General features: G+C 37.2%; 2 protein-coding genes across 2 annotated transcripts; both read right to left on the reverse strand.

Moving 5' to 3' along the window:
- Positions 1-641: 641 nt before the first annotated feature.
- LOC7464891 (homeobox-leucine zipper protein ANTHOCYANINLESS 2) lies at positions 642-6,941 on the reverse strand. Its single transcript, XM_002320719.4, has 9 exons — positions 6,108-6,941; positions 5,767-5,984; positions 5,556-5,673; positions 4,765-5,457; positions 4,527-4,628; positions 4,197-4,412; positions 2,701-2,875; positions 2,244-2,611; positions 642-1,682 (listed from the first exon to the last, which is right to left on the reverse strand). The coding sequence occupies exons 1-9, from the start codon at positions 6,282-6,284 to the stop codon at positions 1,278-1,280; spliced, it is 2,472 nt and encodes an 823-aa protein (XP_002320755.1). The 5' UTR covers positions 6,285-6,941; the 3' UTR covers positions 642-1,277.
- Positions 6,942-17,249: 10,308 nt separating this feature from the next.
- LOC7464892 (probable pectin methyltransferase QUA3) lies at positions 17,250-23,641 on the reverse strand. Its single transcript, XM_002320720.4, has 7 exons — positions 23,034-23,641; positions 22,629-22,832; positions 22,333-22,543; positions 21,977-22,238; positions 21,339-21,713; positions 20,662-20,757; positions 17,250-17,724 (listed from the first exon to the last, which is right to left on the reverse strand). The coding sequence occupies exons 1-7, from the start codon at positions 23,457-23,459 to the stop codon at positions 17,514-17,516; spliced, it is 1,785 nt and encodes a 594-aa protein (XP_002320756.1). The 5' UTR covers positions 23,460-23,641; the 3' UTR covers positions 17,250-17,513.
- Positions 23,642-23,650: the final 9 nt, after the last annotated feature.

Raw genomic sequence — 23,650 nt, forward strand, 5'->3', positions numbered from 1 at the left:
AAATACCTCACAATTGTTTTTGGAAAAAATAAAAACAAAAACAAGGACAAGCAGACATCATTCAATCCAACAATATCCCTCTCTCCCGATAGGAAAGATTGTCCAGAAGTAGCAATACACGAAAACAAGGTTACCATCTATCATTTCATGCATATATATATATAATCCCCCCCCCCTCGCTGTCACGTAAAACCTGCAAGGCACGTGTCAGATTATCAGTGGCGTGTACACGTAAGCTAGAGACAGACCTAAGCTCTCAGCTTTAAATGATGGCAACGCTTCCTCCCAACAGCTTCTGCTCTCTCATTTATTGCCTCTGCAGCTCATCAGCAGACCCTCCACCTCCCTTCCTCTCACCACTCAACCCCCTAGCATTCACTTCTTCCTCTCACGCCCTAAGCAACGCGTTTCCACAACCTACACCAAACTTAACAAGAGCGCGGTCGTCGTTAGACTGGCCCCGTTTGAAACGGCATTTCTTTCAAATTCTTTTTTAAAAAATTTATTTATTTTTATTTGTTTAGATTGTAGTTTTATCTTAACCTCCTAACCTAAACCAAACAAGATTGTAGGAACAGACAGCTATACTAAGGAATAAAAAACCTAAACTTGATCAAGTGTTATAAAGAGGAAGAAATATGTAAGGAGTCCGAAACAACAGAAGAGGTTATTACTAGTAAACTTCGAATATCAGATTTAATACAAAATCCCACAAGTTAACAAACATCAACAAACTGAACCAGTGTCCTTACAAGTTCAACAAAAGCATCTGACGAAAAAAAAAAAGGCAATAAAAAGGAGGATATTAAATTAATAAATATCAAAAGACCCTTTTTTTTTTCTTGAACATTTTTGTTTTTGTTTTTTGTACTGCTAATAATTCAGCCAGGGGTCGAACTTGAGTCAATACCCGAACCAGCACCCTTGCCTTGTGCCAAGGACTTTGTTTGCTGCATGCATGCCACTGCACCCAAGCAGAGCCAGTAGTCACAGTCACAGACCCATAAGTCCTCACCGCCTTGCAAGGAGTCTCCACGCGCGGTTCGTTCTTGACTCAACACCCGCAAACATCAACATCAAGACTAGTCACGTTTTTTGTTTTTCCCAGTCTTTACCACACTCATTTACCAAGGCGCGCGCTCTCTCTCCCTCCCTTTTAACACCAACCACCCTTGACACCATAAAATAAACAGATCAACACACCATGTTAAAATTAAAAACTAATGAAGACTCACTAATAGGATGAAGCTCAATCATGCAAAATATTCGGATGACGATCAGCTTTCACACTGCAGAGCTGCCTTGATCTTCTGGACAGTGCATGAAATGAGGTTGTTGACTGTCTCCACCGATTCTACCGTGAGCTTGGCTGTAGGAAGACTATTCACCAATATTTGGAACGCCACCGTCAAGAGGGACCCACTCACCCTCTCTGGGCCACCACCATTGCTATTATTATTAGCAGTTGGGCCACCGTTTGTTGTTGGGGGCCCACGTGAACCGGGCCCATCTGGTACGATAGCGAAACCTGACGGAAGAAGCGCTACGTAGGCTGAATCGCCACCATTCATCACCACGTGCATGGCCGGAATGTCAACGGGAGCGTACACTACAAGTGACCCTGCTGCATCTATGCAAGTCTCTTGCAGTATCAACATGCTACTCTGGTTAGCATTCATGGCCTGCCAAGAGAGAAGCAGTGAATCACAAGATGGTCCCCGAATTTGACTTGAATTTACATTACATGACGTTTTAACCTCTGTTTTTAGGGTGGCATCGGAGTCAAAAGGAAAAGACGAGATCAGGTTTATCACATAAAAGGTGACATGTGTTTTTTTATTTTGACTTTTTGAAGCTTACAAGTTAAAGATAGAAACTGTCCCTAAAATCTGGTCCTGTCTGTGACTCTACAGATACTTCCAAATTCCAAACTCGTCCTTTATTTATATTTCACCTTTTATATAACCACGACAAACACTAATGGGGGACCTTACACACCCCCGGACAGACACCAGACGTTTAAATTAGACTCCCCATGACATTAATGTCCAAAAAAAACATGTGCTGCCTAACATTAGATTTTTTATGGCATGTTATGGATGAAAATATTATGCAATGAAAATTCTTTTCATGACAGACAATTTGACCTGACGGTCCACAAACATGAGAGAAAAAAGAAACTTTGCAACGGATATGTAAATTATTAAATAATTGTTGAGGCAAGGGGGGGAGAGAGAAATTACGCTAGCCCGTAGGAGGGAGACACAGTTGCCATGATCTTGGCCTTTGGCAATGTGGGCCATTTCCTGCATTGGTCCGCCGTTGGAGAGGATGTCCCATTCGCTTCTGAGCCGTTCATCGCGGAGGAAATCAAAGAGTCTCTGTGGAGAAACAGGTAGCCAGACAGAGGTGGCAGCGCTCAAAACAATGCCTGGTGGCTCACCAGGATCATCAACGCTCTTTCTGGTCATAACCCTAACATCTTCATCGACATTTCCTGCATTTAGCTTGTTCCATTTGTGCACTGTTGAGGCACAAACCCCGGCACAGAAGTTAGCCGTCATTCTTTGCGCCAGCTTCAGCATGCTTCGGCGACCACTTGCAGTTATAGCTACATCAACACCTTCCATGTCAACGACGGTTCTTTTGGCAAGTTAAAGGATGCCACAAATTGTTTAGGAAATTAAAATCAATATTAACCTGTGTGGTCTCGACTGGGTACATTAGAGGACATGAGAATGGCTAGGCACTCGCTTTGGCGTTGGAGAGTGGCTATCCATCGTTGGGCCCCAAAGCCCATGCCGGAACTTATCAACGGCCGATAGAGCTGGTGTGTTTGGCTTTCATCATATTCTGCATGCTCAATCCATGTAACCTGCATTTTAGTAGTTTTTGTTAGTTATGGGGTTGATTGCACCAACTTCTCAGTTGGAAAAAAATTATATTCATAATTTGCTTATTGATTGCTACATGAGAACTGATTGCCTCTCTCTATTATTCAGCAAAAAGATCATCTTCTTTTTCCCGTAGCTAATGATTAGGAATTTAAGCCACACAAATAAAAGATCAAATGCCAGTTCCATCAGTCAGACTCCGAAGAAGATTAAACAAACTGAAACAGTATGTAGTAGGTTCTAGCACACTATAAAGTATAAACCTTCCTCGGGGCCATTTTATTATATTATAATACAAACATATATTATGTCAATGGATAACACTTTCAAAGAAAGAAAGAAAGAAATGAAGGGTGACAATTTTTATAATGTCATTCACAAACTATTTTTCCATATTAAAATAGAAGGGAAATCCAGGGAAAGGGCTTTAGGTTGGGCTCAAATAAAGAAATGGAATCAAGTAGTGCTGGCATAAAGTAATGAAATAGAAATTTTTTTTGCAAGATTTGAGGGAACAAAGTACACCGTAGAAGATGACATCGATATGCGTGTACTATTGTCTATATCAGCTTGGATACTCGAATGGAAACAAAGTAGTCAGTCTCGGGCTTTGACAATTAGGTCTCTTCATTTAGTTAAAAAAGGAAAGAAAATCATAAGGCTGGAACCAGGTCATATGCTGTAACATGATTAAATATAAGACAAAGAAGATAACCAAGAGTACATCAAAGATGGGATCATTGGAATAGAAGCATCAAATATATTGTTTATTCAACCGAAGTTGAGGGTAACTAGGCATTTACTAATGAAGGATATGAAATCAATGTGTCCAAGACACCAGAATTCAAGTAATGGGGCTTCTATTTGATAAAATAAATGGTGTGATCTCGATCTGCTGCTGTACCATAACAATCTTTTAATTGATTAAGCAACCCTAGTTGTTGAAACTTGAGATTTAAACAGTAATTTGACATCAAAGACAATATTATACGACTCTAGGAAGGTTCAGACAGTGACAGTGTGGGGATAACAGTGAGTATTCACTAGGCAAACAAGACTCTTTGATGCGTGAGCTCTCTAAGCGGCTTGGGAATGCAAATGCTCATGATTTTTGACCTGGTGTTTTACCACAAAATTAAATGCTCTCAAATGAAACTACACTGTTGCAATTACTTCACCAAACTCATTAAAGACTAAAGGCGCAGAACACCCACCTGGATAAACACAATAAATTTAAAGAAAAAACAGGTACCATCTGGGCATGCTAGAAACCAAAATGTACAATAGTTTTTATATTATTACCTTAGAGTACCCATTGGGCATATCTTGCACCACACAGCCAGAAGGAAGCCTCCTACAGTTCACGAATGTCGGTGACGCACCAGAAGTTTCTCTGATGGTATCGACGGACACATCAACAACAGCCCAAACCCCCTCGGCGTGCTGCTTGCAAAATCGGAGAAAATTGACCTCACGAACAGGAACCAAAGGGGATAAGACTTGGAGCTCCGCGTGCATCTAAGAATGTTTAATTTAGCATTAAACAAACAGCTAAACTGGTTGCTAGCAAAAGACCACATAAAAGAGTAGAGATGTTGATAACAGCAGTAGAATAAAAGACGAGTAGCTTACCAATTGAAGTGAACCATTTCTAGTTCCCCCCATTCCATTGGCTATCACATCAGTTGTAGAGGTCCTGGCAATCACGCAAGGAAACATTTCTGCCCATCGGTTCTAGTAAACAGAAAGCAAAACAAAAATTAATTTCCAGTGACATTAAAAATGTGTATCCTCACAATCCAACAAAAAAATCAAGTTTTAGTTTATCATGAAAAAGGACACTAATAATGAGAGATTTGGAATAACTCACTGAATCCATCAGTGTCTCAACTAGGGCCAAACTGTTGATGATTACCATCCCAGTCTCTCTCGAAGCCTCACTAACAAAGCCACTAGGCTTCATTCCAATGCAAGGAGTGATAGTTCTCAAGTACTCCTCATGGTTCAATATTTCCCTACCACCATCGAAGCTCCTGATCCAAAGAGGCTCATCAGTCTGAGCCATCTTAACCAATTCATCCATGGCAGCCAAAGCCAACTCCAAGAACATGGATCTCTCCAGTGATCTACCAATCCCAGTAACACCAGTTGTCGCTGGTCTAGTTTGAGTTAGTACAGGCAAAGCACCAGAAATCCCACCTACAAAATCAGGTCCCAAAGGCAATGTTGTAGCTACAGTGCTTAAACCAGCAAAACCATTACTACCAACACCAAGCTCCAAGCTTGAATTTGGCATCGGAGGGCCAAGTGAAGAAGCCAACGAAGATATGGGGCGACCTAAGAACTTGCCAGCAAGCGCACAAACTCGATCTAGTTCATCTTTTAACCTAGCATTCTCAATCCTCAGATGCTGTTCTTCAAGTGAAATATCACCAATTATTGCAGGACCACCACAGTTTGAGCACATTGGATTTCTCATAGCATCTCTTATGGACATGTTTTCCGCTCGAAGCTTGTCGTTCTCTTGCCTGAGTAATGAGTTCTCATGGCGCTCCAATTGAGTCTGTTGCAGCAAACAAGCAGATAACTTCGACTTTCGATCCGTAAAATTCCAACCCAAAAAGGAAAAACATCTACGGATTGTTAATTATCGTTCATTACCTTCATTTGGGTTCGACGATTTTGAAACCAGAACTTCACTTGCCTGGTCTCCAAGCACAGCCTTCTACTAAGCTCCAATCTTTGTTTCTCATCAGGATGAGGACACTCCTTAAACAAACTGTATAACAAACAAAAGCAACAGCATAACACAATCTCTGAATATCACTCAAAAAATCTTGTTGATAGTGCAAATTTGTGATAGATATCATACGCTTCAAGTTCTTGGATTTGTTGTGGGGTGTGTCGGTGGTATCTCTTTTTTCTTGGAGGATTATCAGCTGCATCTTGGTCATCACCAGAAGCACCATCCATGTTATCACTACCAGATCTGCTCTCATGTTCTTCTTCTCGGCTTCTCCTACCCACACTTGTCTCAAAGTTCTCAGACATTCTAGTTATATCTCCTTGACCATCTATGTTTGGTTGTTGCTGATCAAGACAATTAAACAAAACACAAGCAAGAGCATAAAAGTTAAAGACTTCAACAAACAAACAGCCCCATATCACCAGGTAGCCTAAAAAAAAAACAAAGAGGAAGAAGAAGATAAGTACAAGAGCCAGTGAGAGTCCAGGAGAGTTGAACATGGATTTAGTGATAGAAGGAGAGACAAGGCGAGGCTGAACTATTGCACCAGTGGGCATGTTGTTGTTGTTATAAGGTATATCAGCCACAATTCTTGCGCCACCACCACCAGGACTAGTGTTTTCAAGAAAACCCCCAAAACTCATTAAAGCTTACGCCCTTTTTTTTGTTTAATCTATTTTTACACCAGACTCAACCCCTTTTTTCTAGATTGACAAGTAGCACTGAATAACGAAGTTTGAATCTTGAAATTGTCATTCAAAAACCAAACCCCAGATGGCCAAACAAGAAATCCTGAACTGGGTCTCTCTCAGAGAAAATAAAAAAGGAAAACTTTTTTCAGAAGAAAAGAGAAGAGGATAGAGAGGTAGAGGAGACAGAAGGATAATATATCTATCCAAATGTCTCCAGCTCCCTCTCTCTACTGAAAAACTGAGAGAAAGAAAGAGAAAGAAGGCAAGCAAACCCTTTTTATAATCTTCTTTACTGCTTGGCACTTCCTTCTCTATCCCTCTCTCTCCCTCTAAAAAACCTTAAGTTTCAGTCCAAAACTCAAACATTCAAAGGCCTTAAATTGTGTTGAAAAAACTTCAGGGAACCCTAGTTTGAGCCAAGAAAAAAGTAATAATATCTCGTTCTTTGCATGCTTGCCTCACACTCGGTGAGAAGAGGATTCAAAGAGAACCAACAAGAGAAAAGATAAAAAAAATTAAGCAAACAAGAAGAAAACGAAAGGCCCTCAAAGAGATTTTGTACAGACAAGAAAAAGGAGAGAGAAGTGAGTGAACCCCCACAAAAAAATATATAAAAAAGGGTGAAGATAAATTGAAATTATGTGGACTGTTCGAAGCCTTACAAAATACTGATTAACCTCCAAAAAGGTCGGTTGACTCTCTTTTCTCTTTTTCCCTCTGTGAATCAGTAACAACAGTTAAATATTTCTGATTCTCTGTTTTGGATTCTTTTACCCTTTTAGAGGAGAGCGTAAGAGGGAAAAGTAAAAGCAAATTATTTTCACAGAGGACTCTTGAATTTTTTATTTTTTTTTCTTGATTTCGTGTTGCCCTTTGGAGATTTTTTCCTTTTCCTTTTCTTTTTTGGGCTCTTCGTGTACAGACATAGGGATCTGTATAGATACTCCATATGTCTGCTGAAGATGTCATGTGGCTGCTGGAAGTGTATTTTTTCATTTACTTGATGAATATATATACAGTGATTAGGAAACCCTAGTGTATGGATTCGAAACCAATATGGTAACAGTATTTATACACAATACATCTAACCCAACTTGAGTAAACATCTCAGTTTTTTAGGGCTTTGAATTTATTTGCAGCGTGTGCTCTTCGAACAGTTTAACAGTGTGGGTTTGATAATTTTGAAATGCAGGGGTTACTGTTGGGACGATTTGCTTTTGAAATCCTGTAATTCTAACATCAAATGGATAATAATTTCATACTGATCCTTGTTCTAACTCCAATAAGTTGATTTGGGTGATTAATTGAGTGAAATATTTTATTTTATTTTTTGGCTCAGCAACAATCATGCAATTCCATGGGCATACAGCGTATTCCAATTTTTATTTCATTTTATGGTTACGAAGGAGTGATTCCCGTGCAATTTTTTTTTTCTATTTGGATACAATCATGTTATTGTTTTTTATATTGAATGTGTGTATCTAATTTATATGAATCCAGCAAGCTAATAACATCATCTTAATAAAAAATAGTTCATTTATCATATTTTAATTAAGATACATGAAATAAATACCCATATTATTAAAAATGGTAAATTCTGATGCATGCAAATGCTACGTGGAATGGTAAGAGCACAAGATAGCAAGAAATAAAAGACCTCGAAGATTTAAGGAGCGAAAAAAATTGCAAGTTTGAATTCTAAATTTATAATTTTATTCTCGAAATTAAAATTTATAATAATTGTCTCCTTAAAAAGTTTACAAGACTTTTAAATAGGCCACAAAACCCTACATCCACTACAAAACAACTAGTAATCCGAAAACCTTACGAAAGTAAGCATAAATTCCAAATTAAAATAAAATCCAAAACAACATAGGAAAAATAATAAAAACTACTAAATCACGAGCATCTATCTTCGGAATGCAATTGCTACCTAAGGAAATCTTCTCATAGAATAGCTTGTAAAAATCCAAGCCAAATCCAATGGTTGGATCTCTCGTTGTCGCAATTTTAAAGAGTTAACCAATCCTAGTTGTTTCATGCCTTTTTCCTGGACCTAAACGCATTTGTCAGGCTATCTACATGATTTATCTAGATTAAATCTTCATCTATGAATGTCAGATAATCACACGAATGCTCATAACCATCAATGTCTATAAGCTCAGCTACATTATTCTCTTCAAGTTAGAGATAACTTGTCATTGAGTTATGCTCTTTTTTTAAGATAGGGTGTCGAGTGTTAAACATTAAAGACATTAAAAGTTTTTAGATGATTAGGAAGGCAAAATCTATAAGCAGTGTCATTTATTTTCCACAACACTTTACAGGGATTAATTTCTCTCTTCTTAAACTTGTTATACTCTCCCACTAAAAACGTGTCACTAGGGGTGATCATTTTCGGTTCGATTCGGCTTTTATCAAAAAAAGATAACCAAACCGAATTAAAAAAAAATCGATTTGGTTTTTTAGAACAAAAACCAGTTCAAACCGGTTTAGCTCATTTTTTCCTGCTTGGCTCGGTTTTTTTTTTGTTTGGCTCCGTTTTTTCGATTTCGGTTCGGTTTTTTCAGTTTCCGGCTTATAAAACCGAACCGGTCAGTTTTTTAAAAATTCTAATAATTGATTTTTTTTCACAGTTTGGTTTTTTTGCTTACCCCTGCCTGTCACGGGAAAGGACTGCTCATACCAGATCATCAACATCAAGCACCACTCTTTTACGATAAGTATCAATCAGGATCTTATATTGGGCATTGTTGTTAGTGATTGTCTTCTTAACCTTCTTATGAAAACAATGTAAATAATATATCATTCCGTCAACTTGAACACTTAATTATTCGATACGAGGAACATACAAAAACTCCAGCACTCTAAAAGGGTTCTGTCCCTAATCGATCTTGAAATGACTAAGTTAGGTAGTCCAATTTCAGTTGAATCCCCATCTTACCCCATAAACTCTTCCAGAAGTTACTATGAACTTCACATCTTTACTCAAAGTGATAGATTTGTGACTATCCTGTAAGCAAACTACCTCGATAGAGTAAAAGTGAGTTATCCAAGATGCATCAATGGCCTTCTGACATGATATAAAATGATACTAACATCCATTCAAGATCAACACAAAATCCGTACTAACATCCAACTACGGGACATTAGGAATCGGTAAGGGAGTATACAATACAATATTTAATTAGGCTCTTTTAGGCCTTTGACATATAGCAGATATCTTCACAAAATTGGATACATGTCTTAGCATCTTAGGCCAATAATTATAAGTAGACAATAGGATCGATGTCTTGTCTCGTCCAAAATGTTTCTCACAATGTATCTCACATACAATATGCTTTTGTAAAAAGCAATCTAGAATATATAATTGCAAGGCATGAAATAAATAATCATTCACAAGTACAAAGTTATTTTGTTTACCTTTATCAATTAACTCAGTATAAAAACCTACTTGAAAGACGAGTCTCTTGAATACAACTTTTTGAATGCATCAAACTCTGTCATCTAGACACAAATGATGTTAAATAAAGTAATATGTCTATTGAGGGCATCAACCACCTTGTTTAAACTGCTTGATTGGTGTCTTGATGAAAATGATAACTTTTGCAAACGCAAAACCCTTTTTACTCGTCGATAACTCAACTTATGTTGTCTATTTATATATCCTAGGCTCTTAGCGCCTCATGATCTGTAATAAAGACAAACTTATTGTGGTATTGTATTTTCTAATTCAGTTTTCATTGTTTTGATTTTTAATTTTTTTTCCTGATTCTTTTGTAAAAGTTACTATTATTTTTAACCTCAACATTTAATCACGACATTGTTTTTAATTTCATGTCAATTTTGTTCTTCAATCTTTTTAATTTTTTTTATCCTTTTACTAAATTGATTTTTTTTCAATTTCACCATTCAGTTAAATTTTTTTTTTGTATTTTAATTTTGATCTTTATTTTTTTAATAATTATTTTTAAAAATTATTTTTTCAATTTTATCCTTCAATATTTGATCGATTGAGAATTAGAATTCATGATTTTTTCAGATTAGATATTTCGAGTCTAATTACTCGGATCACATGTTTTTTTTAAAGAAAAACTTTATAACTCTTTTTATTTTTTTTAATTATTTAAATCTCATAAATTGGGCCGCATTGAACATGATATTTTACATCAACTCAGCTCTAATTACTAGAATTATAAATTTGTCATAACCGGTTTTTTCAGATTTGTTTTACTTCATTCCAGCACCTCAACATATTTGTTTTTTTAAGAAAACAATAATTCATCCCTCAACTAAACACAAGCACCGAGACTAATCCCGATACTAACTGGGCCCTTTCTTTCACACCGCCTCCTGTAGAACTGAAAATATCGACGGCAGTCCGATTTCAGTCGTTTTGCTAGGACGTTACGACAGAACAATTGAATGATAATTTCAAGAACTTTTTCTGAGCATAAATTTCCATGAATGATCAAGTAATGGCATGCTCTAGCCGGTACGATGAGTGAGAAGTTTTAGCAATTGACCTTTTTTGCCAGACATTGCGATGTACAGTCGCTGTGATAAAATGTTGAATGGTTATTTATGGACCAGATATTTCCTTATAAAGTGGTTGCGTTCACTCAACCCTGATCGTGAATTATCAATGAAGAGCCTCCTGACACCTCACAGGTAAACTCACTGCTCTTACCTGTTTAGACACTTTGCTAATTAACGCAAACGGAATTAATGTCCTCTTAAGTCCATTTAAGTGCTAACATTTACTGTTTATTTTTTCTGATTTCATCAATATAAGTACTTTTTATTATTAATCAAGATATTCGGCTAGTTTGTGTGTATTTTGATTAATTTTACGGCCTCTAAAATTAACGATCATGTAAATTTTTAGTAGTCATGAGAAACTCGAACTCGTAATTTTTGGGGAGCAGACCCAAGATTTGACTGGTTAAATTATCCCTATGAATTTATTAGTATTTTCAATTAACTTTTGAGAATATATATTAGATTTTCTTTAATGAATCATATCAGATTAGTTTATCATATAATCAGGTGCCCAGTCTTTGAAAACGATTACGTTTCTTTAATGTTATTGTACAATCAATATAGAGTCGGGCTTCATGTTTTTAATTAATTCAAAACATACGAGAGATTCACCTCATAATTAGAAGATTTACGAGAAATTATCTTATTATATGATCAATCCATGCTCCAGTCTCAAATAGTCAGCAGTGTGCTTGCGCACTTAAATAGTAATTAATTTTATTCCCTGCAAGATTTAAGATACAGGGTAATTATTGCTTGAATGAATCTAGTCAAGGAAATTATACGAGACAACGTCCTCCTCCCCGTCCATGCCACGCGGCATGCAAAGTATGAACAGGTTGAAAAAATCACTGTGTGTGTATAATTAGTTCATATTTGCATGCTCTAATTAAGCTTTAGTCAATGAGAGCTCCTCCTCTTAAAATTAATTAACATAAAATATAGCCACCTAGACAACATTAGTTCTTGACTAAACGAGATCTCTGTCACTGAACCAATAATTTATCATTACTGACAATACGCATGCTTAATCATGCTTACTATGAAAGTAAAACCAAATTAACAAAAATCTCCATGGTTCCATCAATGATCATGACTTGGTTAAGTTTCACAATCATATGGAAAAGGAGCTTGATCGATTAAATTTTGTGACAGCTAGCTGCATACTCAAAATGGACACGGAAAATTAAATTAAAGCTTGAATGCCACTGATATAAGAAACCCTAACAGGGCCCCTCCATTAAAACTCTACTTCACTGAATAAATGGAAGTAAGTATTCTAGATCAATGCATCGCCCTTCCTCCTCTCTACTTCCATGATTTGGATGAGTAGAAAGCTGCCACCATGGATGGAAAACCAGATCTGGAACCAGTGTTAGCTGTCTGTAATTACCAATTGTAGTTTTTTTTTTAATGACAAGTAACCAGATGTAGTTAAGAAATGAAACAGAAAGGAGAAAAGGAAGAAAAATGACGTAATCTTCCTAGAATTATAGTGATTGAAAATGAAGCATGGATGCTAGATGAAAGACAATTAGGAATCCATTTGGTGAATAAAATTAACAAGACCTGGACAGAACAAGACTGCTATGCGAGATGAAGATCTCAAAGAGGTGGAATAAAAACTATTCTCATGGATTATGTGCGCACGATATAGCATTATCCATTTGCAAATATTTTCTACGCAGGATTCTTAAAAAAATCCTCTATTTCTTCAAGAAGCATGTGTTTTAGCGAGTACTAGATCCATTTGCGTGATACACTGCTGTTCTTATTAAAAGAAATTTAACATAAAAGGTCCAAGAATCGGTAATGTGCTTTCCAACAAAAAAAAAACTCATATTAAATTATATTTTTAAAAATATTGATCGGTGACGTATTAAATAATATTTTTAAAAAGTTAGTGAAATAATAAATGTGTATTGAATCAACCTAAGTTAATATATTAAATATACAATACGGATCATGAGACTATGATAATCCTGTAAAAAATAAATCAAAATAAATTATGAAAGTCAATTTCTAATAAATCTAATATTAAATGATGAAATTAAAAATATATTAAATTTTTTAAAAAATAAGTCAATCTAAGTTAACCTGCAATCCAAGTCATGATATCGAAATAATCTCTTAGAAACTAAATTGAAAAAAATTATAAAGCATGATTTTCAATCAACTCAATGTTAAAAAATAAAATAAAAAAATTAATTAAAAAAAATAAAAATAAAAACCAACTCAATTTTGGCTAACTTTTTAAATCCCCGTTCTAGTCTAGATTTTAATATCATAATAATTTTATAAAAATAAATAAAATTATTTATAAAATTTTATTTTCAAAAAATTTAATGTTAAAAATTGAAATTCATGTATAGATGGCCTCGACACGCTGAAAAACCTCTACTGGGGACATGTTTATCCCCTTAGGTGTACCAAAAAAAAAAAGAATCATAACGGTTTTTTAAGCCCATTAAAAATAGATTTATCAGTTGTTATACCGGTGCCCTTTATGTTACGTTGTCTTTAAAGGCTGAAGGAGAACATGCCATGTTTTGCCAGCTTGCGAGATGGAGGCATGACCATGGCACTGCCGATGAGGTATCTCTTCCCTCCGCACCGTGATGGATAAAGCTGAGATGTAAAATGTAGGTGAACAGTGGTCCGGTAGCAGGACTCCCGGGGAGATTTAACCCGTCAAGACCTTATATTTCGCCCTCAACCCTTTGTGGTGCTCAGATTGGTCCCCGACTGACTATTGACAAACCATTCCACTTGTTCACTCGCTATCTTTACTTGACAATTCAGAAGGTAATGAAAAAATAGTATTTCAAAATTTAAGAGATTGTATGTTCTAAGCCTTCCTCGATAAATTATGTTATGTCACGCAGCACAAAAATATGTAGATAGTAAAGAAAAACAATCTACAAGATGGAGGAAATTGAAAGAACTTCCAAACTTGAAGGGGGATTTTTGGAGTTTATCCAAAGAAAAGACTTCAGAATTGTAAGTTTTTGGCCAATTTTTTAAATCCTTAATACTTAGATAAAACACTTAGGTCGTGTTCGGTTACTGTCGTTGAAGATATAAAAGACAAAACAGAAAAAAAAATAAAAATAAAATTATGTTTGATAATGATTTACAAGATAAAGGACTATCTCTATATCTTATTCGGTTATGATAGACAAAATATAAAAAAATATAAAAATTATATTTTACCCTTAATATGTATTGTTGTAGACTTACATGTTTTAAAAAATAATTAGATTTTTTTTTCTTTAGTTTATATTTATTGTTGAAATTAATAATATTATAATAACCTTAATTATAAAACCATGACTTACTTGACGAATTGACCTGGAGCCTGAACCAGTTTAAATTTAAAAAAATAGAGGGAGGACCGACTCGACTTGACTCGGTCAAAAAACTAAGTCAACTCAAGATAAAACACGAGTCAACGGCCAACCCCACTCGTGACTCGAGCCTTGTCTCGGGTCAACCCTTGAATCGTGTTTTAAAACCATGATAATAACCATTTTTATTTTCATGCTGGATCGAGTCAACCCGACCAATGACCTGGGCCTCGACCAGTGACCCGAGCTTTATCCCGGATCAGCCCCCGAGTTGAATTTTAAAACTATGATAATAATCATTTTTATCCTAACATGTCTTAATTTGACAATCTTAAAATTAAAAGTTTTTAAAAATAATATTTTAGAAATAAAAATATTATCAGTAAAGTAAAGTAGAGTAATCTAAATTGTCTGGAGCCCCAGTGCAATGATTTTGATAAATTTCAACCTTAATTTCAAGCTTCGGTTCTCCAATAAAGCCCTCATTTTCAATATTCTTTAAAATAGAACCTTATCAAGTAAATTAAACATAATACAAAATGTTTACATAGAAAACACAAGTTCAATGAAACACCAATTTAGCCGTGGACAGTAGTAAACAATTACATACCAAAAACTTGCTTAAATTTCTCATCACGCCAACGCTCCATGGGTCATTTTTAGTTGTCGTTTCTCCATATGTCCAAAGCATTCTAAATGAAATATCTAGCCTTTCCTAGATACTGCAAAAAGGAAATGCATGGCTCAGAATTTGAGAAAACACCAGAAAAGTGATGATAAAAGTCAATGGAGCAGGCTATATACTCAAACTTGTCACGAACTTGACCTTTTTGAAGGCTCGAAAGTCGACTCCCAACCGAGTGTCCTAGCTCTGTAGTAGCTAGCTAGGATAGCAGAGGACTCCTTCTGTCTTGATCCTGTGTAAATGTAAGGGCAGTAGACCCAGTAGAGGTGGGCAAGGGGCTCTGTTCCCATCCACAGGCCCACACCCCACATGACCTTTCACTCTCACTGTGCTCTGAATTGTAAAACTCTTATCTTCTTGTTCATGTATAATTCCAGGTAGTGAGAGAGTTTCCAACAGGTAGAAACCAGGCCCACACAGCCATTTGCTTTTGCTGTTGCATTAATAACCCCATTTGCCATTTTTCCAAGCCTCATTACCTCCCTTTCCTGTTTACATTTAAGCTTGACCGTTGGCCGCCTCTCCTTTTCTGCATTGGAAATTGACCAGCAAAAATGAACGTCCTGTAACCAGGAGCTATTTCAATCCTCGTTATCTCCTTTCAACCTCGCTTGCTTCTCTAATCAAACCGTACATATTCAACTCAATTTATAACTTCAATTTCTCCGTATATATAGGGATATATACACTTATTTATTTGAAAAATAATGTTATTCGTTGTAAATAGATTTCATACAGAGAATAGTTACAATGACCTGAAACCAAGTGTTTATTTTCGTAAAAATCATTGAGGTGTGTCTGTTTATGTTATCACGTCGAAGAAAAGAGAGTTCTTATAATAGAAGGAAAAAAGGAACTCGTGAAATTCACCAGCAAGGCACATCTCATCGATTAAATATCATCTGAAAACTCCCTGCAAATTGATGTTCTTAGAATGAATAACAGCAGATTTTGTGTCTTTTTTTTTTTTGTTGGTCTGTAAACAAGAAGCCTGTACATGCTAGTTGGCGAAGATAGGATCGTCGTACATGTAAATAATGGCCATGGCAAAGCTTAAAGTCCATAGTTAGCTAGAACCCTCTGTTTGAAATGATCACTCATGAATTGTAGGGACAGCTTAACCTCTTCATCTCATCAATGTCCCGTGTGATGGGAACATGGGAAGGAGTTGATGGGGTGCCGAAATGTCATCTACCTGTCAACTAGTCCAAGCTCCTCACCAACTATATTTAAGGATTTGGATTGACGTTTCCAACTTATTCAAGTTGAGGGATGGAAGAATTTTTCAGTTCACAGGAAAAAATAAAAAATAATAATTGAATTGGACTATGTAAATTGACTTGAGGATCAAGAGCTTGAAATTGCAAAGGTCAATTTTGATTTGAGAATTCATATGCGTGTGTAATAAAATATCCAACACCGACTACAACTGGTCACCGTGTTCAAATCTGAGATTCACACATCCGTTCGTAGTTTTTTCTATTTACTTTGTTTTTTTTATTGAAACAAGCATTGAATTTAATTTTCCGACTGAATCTCGATCCATTGCCGGTTCGCCACCCTAATCAAAGGGGAGGTGTGGACCTTATGAATAAGGGCGGTAGGCTCCTGTATGAGCATACACGTGAAACTCTTGTAGAGGCCCACCCACATCCATTAATTGCCCCCACCGGCACTGCTTTTGCCACCTTCAGGCTGCAATTGCTGGAGCCTGGAGAAAGATACACCCCCAACCACCCTCTCCCTCAGACTGTATAGCTCTGTCTGATATGGTGGCAATTACTGAGACTCGGCCTGGTTGAAATGGCCAATCACCTTTCTGTGATCTAATGGCCCATATCCTCTCCGCAAAACACAACAGTAAGGAATTTCCAGCTCTGGCCAGCACGAGGAAAGCAAGGTCTATCTTACACGTGGGCTGCCTTCCTAAATGCAATGCCGTGAAGGCACTACATCATATGATTTCTCAAAGACCATAGCAATGCCTCTTAGGCGTCGGCCAAAAACATTATTATAATCAGAGACGAAAACGTTGGATGTTGTCTTCATACAGCGGTGACTCACCGGCCAACAGGCAGGAAAACGTCCTTACACATAACAGGTGGACGCCGACACGTCCTTAGTTAAGATGGCAACATATATATGCTTGAAGATTTGAAATGTTGATACATTCCTTAGCAGACTCGCAATGTTAGGGAGCCACAGCACATGGTACTGCCGTTCACTTTACTCTTTGAAGCATCACTTATGTTATATACATTGAGTTTCCTCTTTTTCTGATAAGAACAGACATTGACGATAACAACATTCGCAAGTGAAAACAATAATAATGAGCTGTGGAAAGACAAAAAAATCATATTCGATAAATTAAATCAAATCATATCACAATACAGTATTATCAGTAGCCGCTATACCTATACTAACATGATTCTGAATGTCCTTCCATCTGTGTACCTCCTACCACTGCTAGATATATAAATCGCCAGAAGAGGAGCAAGAAAGGAATCTGCATCCATTTGATGCATGCAGAGTATGCCTTGGCGTTAGTTATATCAGAACTGAGAAGAACGGAAAAGAAAATTACATTACAGAGAAAAAGGTTATGTCTCAATGCAGCTTCCAAAAGGTTTTTGTTGCAACCAGAATTTTCTCTCTTCCACTCGATTCTGGCTCTTTCTCGTGAATGGTAACCAACCATCTTACAGCAAGAGCTACACGAGCCACTTTATCAATAACTTCAGGAGAATCTCGGATAATGACTGTTCCTTCTGGACGTAATATTCGGTCCATCTCCACCATTAAATCCACAAGGTTGCACCTGCAGTGAATCAGAGATGATGAACATGTTCACTTTATCTATAAAATAAATGGTCATTTGAAAATCAAATATTTAGCCGAGATTGAAAATAGAGTGCCCATACAGGCACAGGTGCTAGATGACCATAAGCACCAAACTGGCAACTATTTTGAAAAACAGTACAAGCTTCAGGGTACGAGGAAAGATTTAACTAATCAAATAGAAGAAACTGTCACACAAATAAATTATTCTAGTCCTTAAAGCCTGGACGGGTGCTGGCATGCAATGGTGTGCAAAAACTGCCCCTTGCTGCTGTGCATGGCTTCACTAAGTTCAGCCCTAAAGCGAAAGAAACAAAATTGGAACTGATATATAAAAATAAAATCAGAGAGAGAGAGAGAGAGAGAGACTTGGAATGAACATATCAAACAATGAAAATCCATGGCAAGTCCCTCAAGTTGCAAACGAAAAAACAATCTGTACAAGTAAACCATCAAAAAACACATTCTCACATTCACCATCACTTGCCCTTACAACCACAAGTCGAAACTACAACCAAAACTTAAAACAGATCACAAGATCCCAATGCGCATATGCTCCTCTGGTTCTCACCTTAGCGAACCACCTTATCAACATCCCATGCTCAACATGGAACATTTCCCCATAACTATCCTTTTAATGCATTACCTCTCCATCTTTCACCATGACTTCCACACCATTGATATTGCATCTTACTCCTAGTCATTTTGTACAAATGAGAACACATGCTCTGACACTTCCTCAGAGAATGAGCACGATTCTCAATATAATGCCAATGATCAAGTGACTTCAGACAGATTGACTATTGTATTGTTCTCAGATCATTTAGGCTTAAGAGAAAGCTGGTGGATTGTCATTGTTTCTTAGAATGCAGAGCGATGCACAAGAAGCTTAGCCTATAGGTACTGGAGTGAGGAGAGTGAAGTGAGGAGGGGGGGGGGGGGTCCTGATGAAAGAAGATTTAAGAAGGAAAGAAGATAAGGATACATGGAAGAAGGATAAAATATTATCCTCCACAAAAAAACAGAAAAAAGAGAAAATGAACCAACAGAAATCCCCAGGGCGCAGAGCACCATAATGATTCTAGGAAGGCGATTCTATCCCACAATAATTGCTTGCAAAGGTAGTAAACTAGAAGATTCAAAAGTTCCATTCTGCTCAAAATACTCCAAATCACTGCAAAGATATCACATGCCAAAAGATATTACTATACTTCCCTTTCTCAAAGCCAAGAAAATGTGTGCAGATATCCTCCATTCTTCTTGACACCACCCATTTTTCACCAAAAACACTGGACAGCCTATTCAGAAAGTCCCATGCCACTGGACAAAGCTAAAAAGTTGTGGGTATTGCTACTTTAAAGCACATAACACAAACATTAGGCAATAAAGCTAAACAAGGCCTCCTTGCCTGCAACAAGTAGCTTTCCAGTTGCAATTGGTGAGAAAGAAAACACTCATATCTGGAGATCAAGCAAGATGGGAAAGAGATGATTTGAAAGAGAAGGTGCCTGGTTTTTCTAAGGTCCAAACATGCCTATCTTGCCTTGAGAATAAGAGAGAGGAGTTGAGAATTTGAAGAAGTAAAACAAGCTCTTGGTCCTCTCATTTAAGTTACTAAATAGTGAAGATTCCAGGAAATTATCCCCTCTCATGAAAAAAAAATCCAAGATAGGAGCATTATGTGTACTAGAAAGGTCATAAAGAGTTGAGAAAAGGAAAAACAGAAGAACAGGGAGCTTCTCCATCCAACACATGATTGATGGGTATGATTGTGTAGGGAAATTCTTAGAATTTAAGCGAAAACTAACAAATTCCTGATAGGGGGGGAATGGCCAATACTAGTCAAGGTATCTACATGTAGGCAGAACTACAGTAATTTATGTTTGTATATTTACAATTGATAAAATAAAGATCAACAGACATGGCTTGTGCGTGGCAGATCATGTTCACTATCACTGTGCAGAGAGATTAATAGTTTAAAGCTTCATGAACCACATGCCAGCCCCCTGTTATTTGGATACAGCAGCCTTATTCAACACGTAGCAGCCAAGGAAAAAAGAAATCAATAAATAATTTTAATGTAATTTTCTGTATAGTTTTAGATTGAAACCCTAGTCTATTAAGAAATTTGTCTTCTTCGGAATCTTAATACCATTCTGGAATTACGGTTTGCTTGGAAAATTATTTTAATGTAACTTTCTGTATAGTTTTGATGTTGAAACTTATTATAACTAATATGCATTCAGTTTGAAGACTGTAGTTTTCTTCTCTTTTCTTATTGCTATAGTAACTTGGATTACCATTCATGTTTTATTTCTACACCCTAATTATTCTAAAAACACATCCCTAATAAACCGAATTTCTCAGACTTCCATCCCTAACCCTAAATCCCATCAAAAACACTAAAGCCCTACAATCTTCAAGGTTTTCTTCAATCACAGTTTTTCAAGTTAAATCCTCCATAAAATCATGCAAATAAAATAAAAAGTTTAAACTTTCTTTCCTCTCCACATTGAGAAAGAAAAGTCTTATTCATCACATTGCACAACTTATCCTTTAGTGGATAATGCAAATGATTAAACTAAAACAACTCAGTGCAACATCAAGACAGCATTATGCCTCAAATGTCATTTTTATGGAAATGAGGAATAAACATGCCTCTATTTTCTGGTTCAGCCAGAGCGGAATCCTCTTTGGCAGCAATAAACAAAGAATTTTTATTTTTTAAAAGCTGGGTTCATGGAAAAATTTCACCAGATTGAAATTACCTCACACAACATTCAAAAAACAGGCATGCGTTTCCATTTAATAAAAACAGAAAATGAGAAAGCAAAATCTTGTTATCATTTCACACCATATGTGTGCAGGAAAATAATGAGAAAATGAAAAGGCAACTGCAAATGAAGATTACAAGTACCTGTTCTTGCTTGAACCAGGCAGTTTTAGTAGTGATTCAATGCCTGCTACATGGATGAGATCATAGGAACGGGGATATGTTGAGAAAGGTTCACACCTGACACCACAAGTAAAAGGAATAAGGTTGAGCAGAATAGATAACCCTAAATCTGATTTCATACCACCAAAGTTTCACTTTCATTAGCAGATATCATATCCAAAGAAGGAAGCAAAGCGAATCACAATTATCTTGTCCTTGATATCAATTAGAGGAAGGAGACATGTTTAATGCCACCCAAGTCCACTTCCATTAACATATATCGTATCCAAAGAAGGAGGCAAGTTATCACCATCTTGTCCTCAATTTATCATTTAGAGGGAAAACAAACTTTTGGCCATGGATAAATTACTACCATTAGTATATTTGAATACAGATTAATAGAGCAATAACCAAGCAAAAAATAGATTGGTGATTAGGATCTTGAATTGATGATCAGAGAAGCATGTTCAACAAAGGACCTTTTTTTCCTGTCTAACTGCATACCACCACTCTGTTGACAGTTGGCACTCGGCTTCAAGAATGTGCAACAAATATATCCACCAACTTAGTTAAATATGAAGGCGAGATCATCCATAACATGACCAATATAAGTAGTATGCTATATATGAATTTCTGGTACAGAGCTGGGAGTAACTCACCAATCATGGTAGACTCCAATAAGGCCTCGGTCATATATTACACCAAGCGTAGATGGCTTGCGAGCAGGAACGACATTCATCACCCATACAGGATCTGGCATGAGTGCTGCTGCAAAACTCCCAAAAAATGCATTCATGTCCATGACATTGCGTATGGCTGGAGTTCCTAGCTTCACATTCAAAGAATTCTTATAGTATGCAACCCTCCTTACCCAGCGCCGTGTGTCAGCGTCAAACAAATCTAACCCATTTTTCATGTGCACAGCCCTGGAAGGTGCTTTCGTTAGCCTATCAGGCCACTTAGGAATAGTCCCAATGGTACAATCCCCCTTCACAGCTGAAGTCCTACTCACACATTTCTTTAACTTGAAGTACCTGCAACATAATTGAGCTTAGCTTCAGAATTTATGGTGTTCCCATGCAAATAAATGAATATTATCTTGAGCAGAAAGCTCAATTGATCAGGTTGCTAACTAAAGGCAAATTTATCAAATTTGCACCTAAAGTCCTAAACCAAGTGCATTAGTTGCAAGATGGTCGAAAGAAAAGAACAACAGCAGTGTTGCCATCATCCGAGTTGCTGCAAAAACACTAGAATAAAACTTTTAGAAACTGAAGATTTATTTTTAGACAATTACCATGCATCATTTGGGTCATCTGATTCGTCGCACAATTCAAGACCATATTCATTTTGGTTGGGCAGGCATAAATCTCCAGCAGGTTTTTTCCATATGACGGTGTTTCCATCCACAGCGATCAGCTCATAGCACAATGCTCTTGCCACAGCCTGGAGATCAGCCCATTCCTTGTCTTGTTTAGCCCACTGCACAGGTGGTCCAGAAATGACAAGATATCCTCCAGGACGAAGCAACCGATTTACTTCGATAAAATAAGATGCATCTGCCAAACCAGATCCCTTCAATGTAAGATCTACTGGCAGGTTGTATCCAAGGAATACGAAAACATAGAAGGATACAAGTCATAAAGAACTTACTATAAGCTGTAAAAGGGATCAAGCATCGGGAGCAATGCACCAAGTCAAATGAAAATGCAGGATACGGGAGTCTCCGAGTGCCAAGCATGGCAACAAATGCCGGAACCCCTCTCTCCAGTGCAAACTGTATCTGTGCTTTGTGTGAATCTCTTGGAGCAAATGAGAGAGTCAAAATCCCTTCCTTCAGCAAATATCCTCCCCAACTAGCAACCTAGAACACGATCATGTCATAAAAACCTCCAGTATACAACAAGTTTACAAACTAAAAATCACAAAAACAAAAAATTACTCCCTACCCCACATCCCATATCAAGAGCAGTCCTCAAAACCCCGCCTTTGATAGGGATATATTGCCCGAGCTTCTCAATATACTGTACAGCACCCTCTGGAAACATTGTTCCACCGCCAGGGAAAATGAAGTGCTCTCCTTCCTTTTTCATCCATCCTTGATGACCTTTCCTATCAGCAATTTTATCATGCGGCATATTCGCATGCCATATCTTGACATCAAAACACAAAAAGACCGCGGACATCAATGTATATCAATACAAATTACCCAAAAAAAAGAGTGTAAATAAACTAATTAAACTAACAAGATCAGTAAGAAAATAACCCTATTACTACCACAACTATGACTATTAAAAACACATAAATAAATTATTTCTAATTAAAAATACAAGAAATTCAGCAAAAGTGCATACCTTATGCAAACTCTGAGGCCATCGGACAGAAATCTTATAACCGTCAGGTGGCGGGATCAAGCAAAGATGAGTATCCTCAACGGGAGGACAATGACGTTCTCTATAAAAGTTCATTTCTCTACTTAACTGACTATTCCTTCTAGGATCTTCACAAGGCATGTGATCTACTTCGTCCGCAGGACAAGCTTCAATCGGCTGAGCATTTTGTCCCGCCTCAATCAAAGCGACAAGACGGTGGCGTTGGCGTGGATCAGAGGTGGAGCGGAGGAGTGTTTGGCGGCCTGAAGCGGCAAGAGAGTCGCCGAGTGGAGTGAAGACTAGAAGGAAAAAAAGGAAGACTAAACCGAAGAATGTTGCCGTTACTAAATCAAGTAGTTTCCATTGGCGTGGGTTTCGTTTCGACGCGGGCAGATTTAGGTGTCCCATTTTTTATTTCTTAGATCTGATTATATGATTCTTTCTTTGTGGCTTGGTGAAGCCGAGGAGGAGGGGGGTTGATTTGCTCTGGTTTTCTTTGATGAGAGATGGGAGCTGATCGATGGTGGTGAGTGAGTGATTTAGAGGAGGAGGGAGATTATGTTCACGTGACGGTGAGGGATCTGGTTAACCATTTTATT

The sequence above is a fragment of the Populus trichocarpa genome, chromosome 14 (genome assembly GCF_000002775.5).
Source record: "Populus trichocarpa isolate Nisqually-1 chromosome 14, P.trichocarpa_v4.1, whole genome shotgun sequence".
NCBI classification, from domain to species: Eukaryota; Viridiplantae; Streptophyta; class Magnoliopsida; order Malpighiales; family Salicaceae; genus Populus; species Populus trichocarpa.

Coding starts and splice junctions, on each gene's coding strand:
- LOC7464891 (XM_002320719.4), bottom strand. CDS start 6,284: ATGAGTTTTGGGGGTTTTCTTGAAAACACTAGTCCTGGTGGTGGTGGC. Junction 5,458..5,555: donor ATCGTCGAACCCAAATGAAG/GTAATGAACGAT, acceptor TTGCTGCAACAG/ACTCAATTGGAGCGCCATGA. Junction 4,413..4,526: donor GAAATGGTTCACTTCAATTG/GTAAGCTACTCG, acceptor AAACATTCTTAG/ATGCACGCGGAGCTCCAAGT.
- LOC7464892 (XM_002320720.4), bottom strand. CDS start 23,459: ATGGGACACCTAAATCTGCCCGCGTCGAAACGAAACCCACGCCAATGG. Junction 22,544..22,628: donor CTCTTGATATGGGATGTGGG/GTAGGGAGTAAT, acceptor ATCGTGTTCTAG/GTTGCTAGTTGGGGAGGATA. Junction 22,239..22,332: donor GATCCCTTTTACAGCTTATA/GTAAGTTCTTTA, acceptor CTGGTTTGGCAG/ATGCATCTTATTTTATCGAA.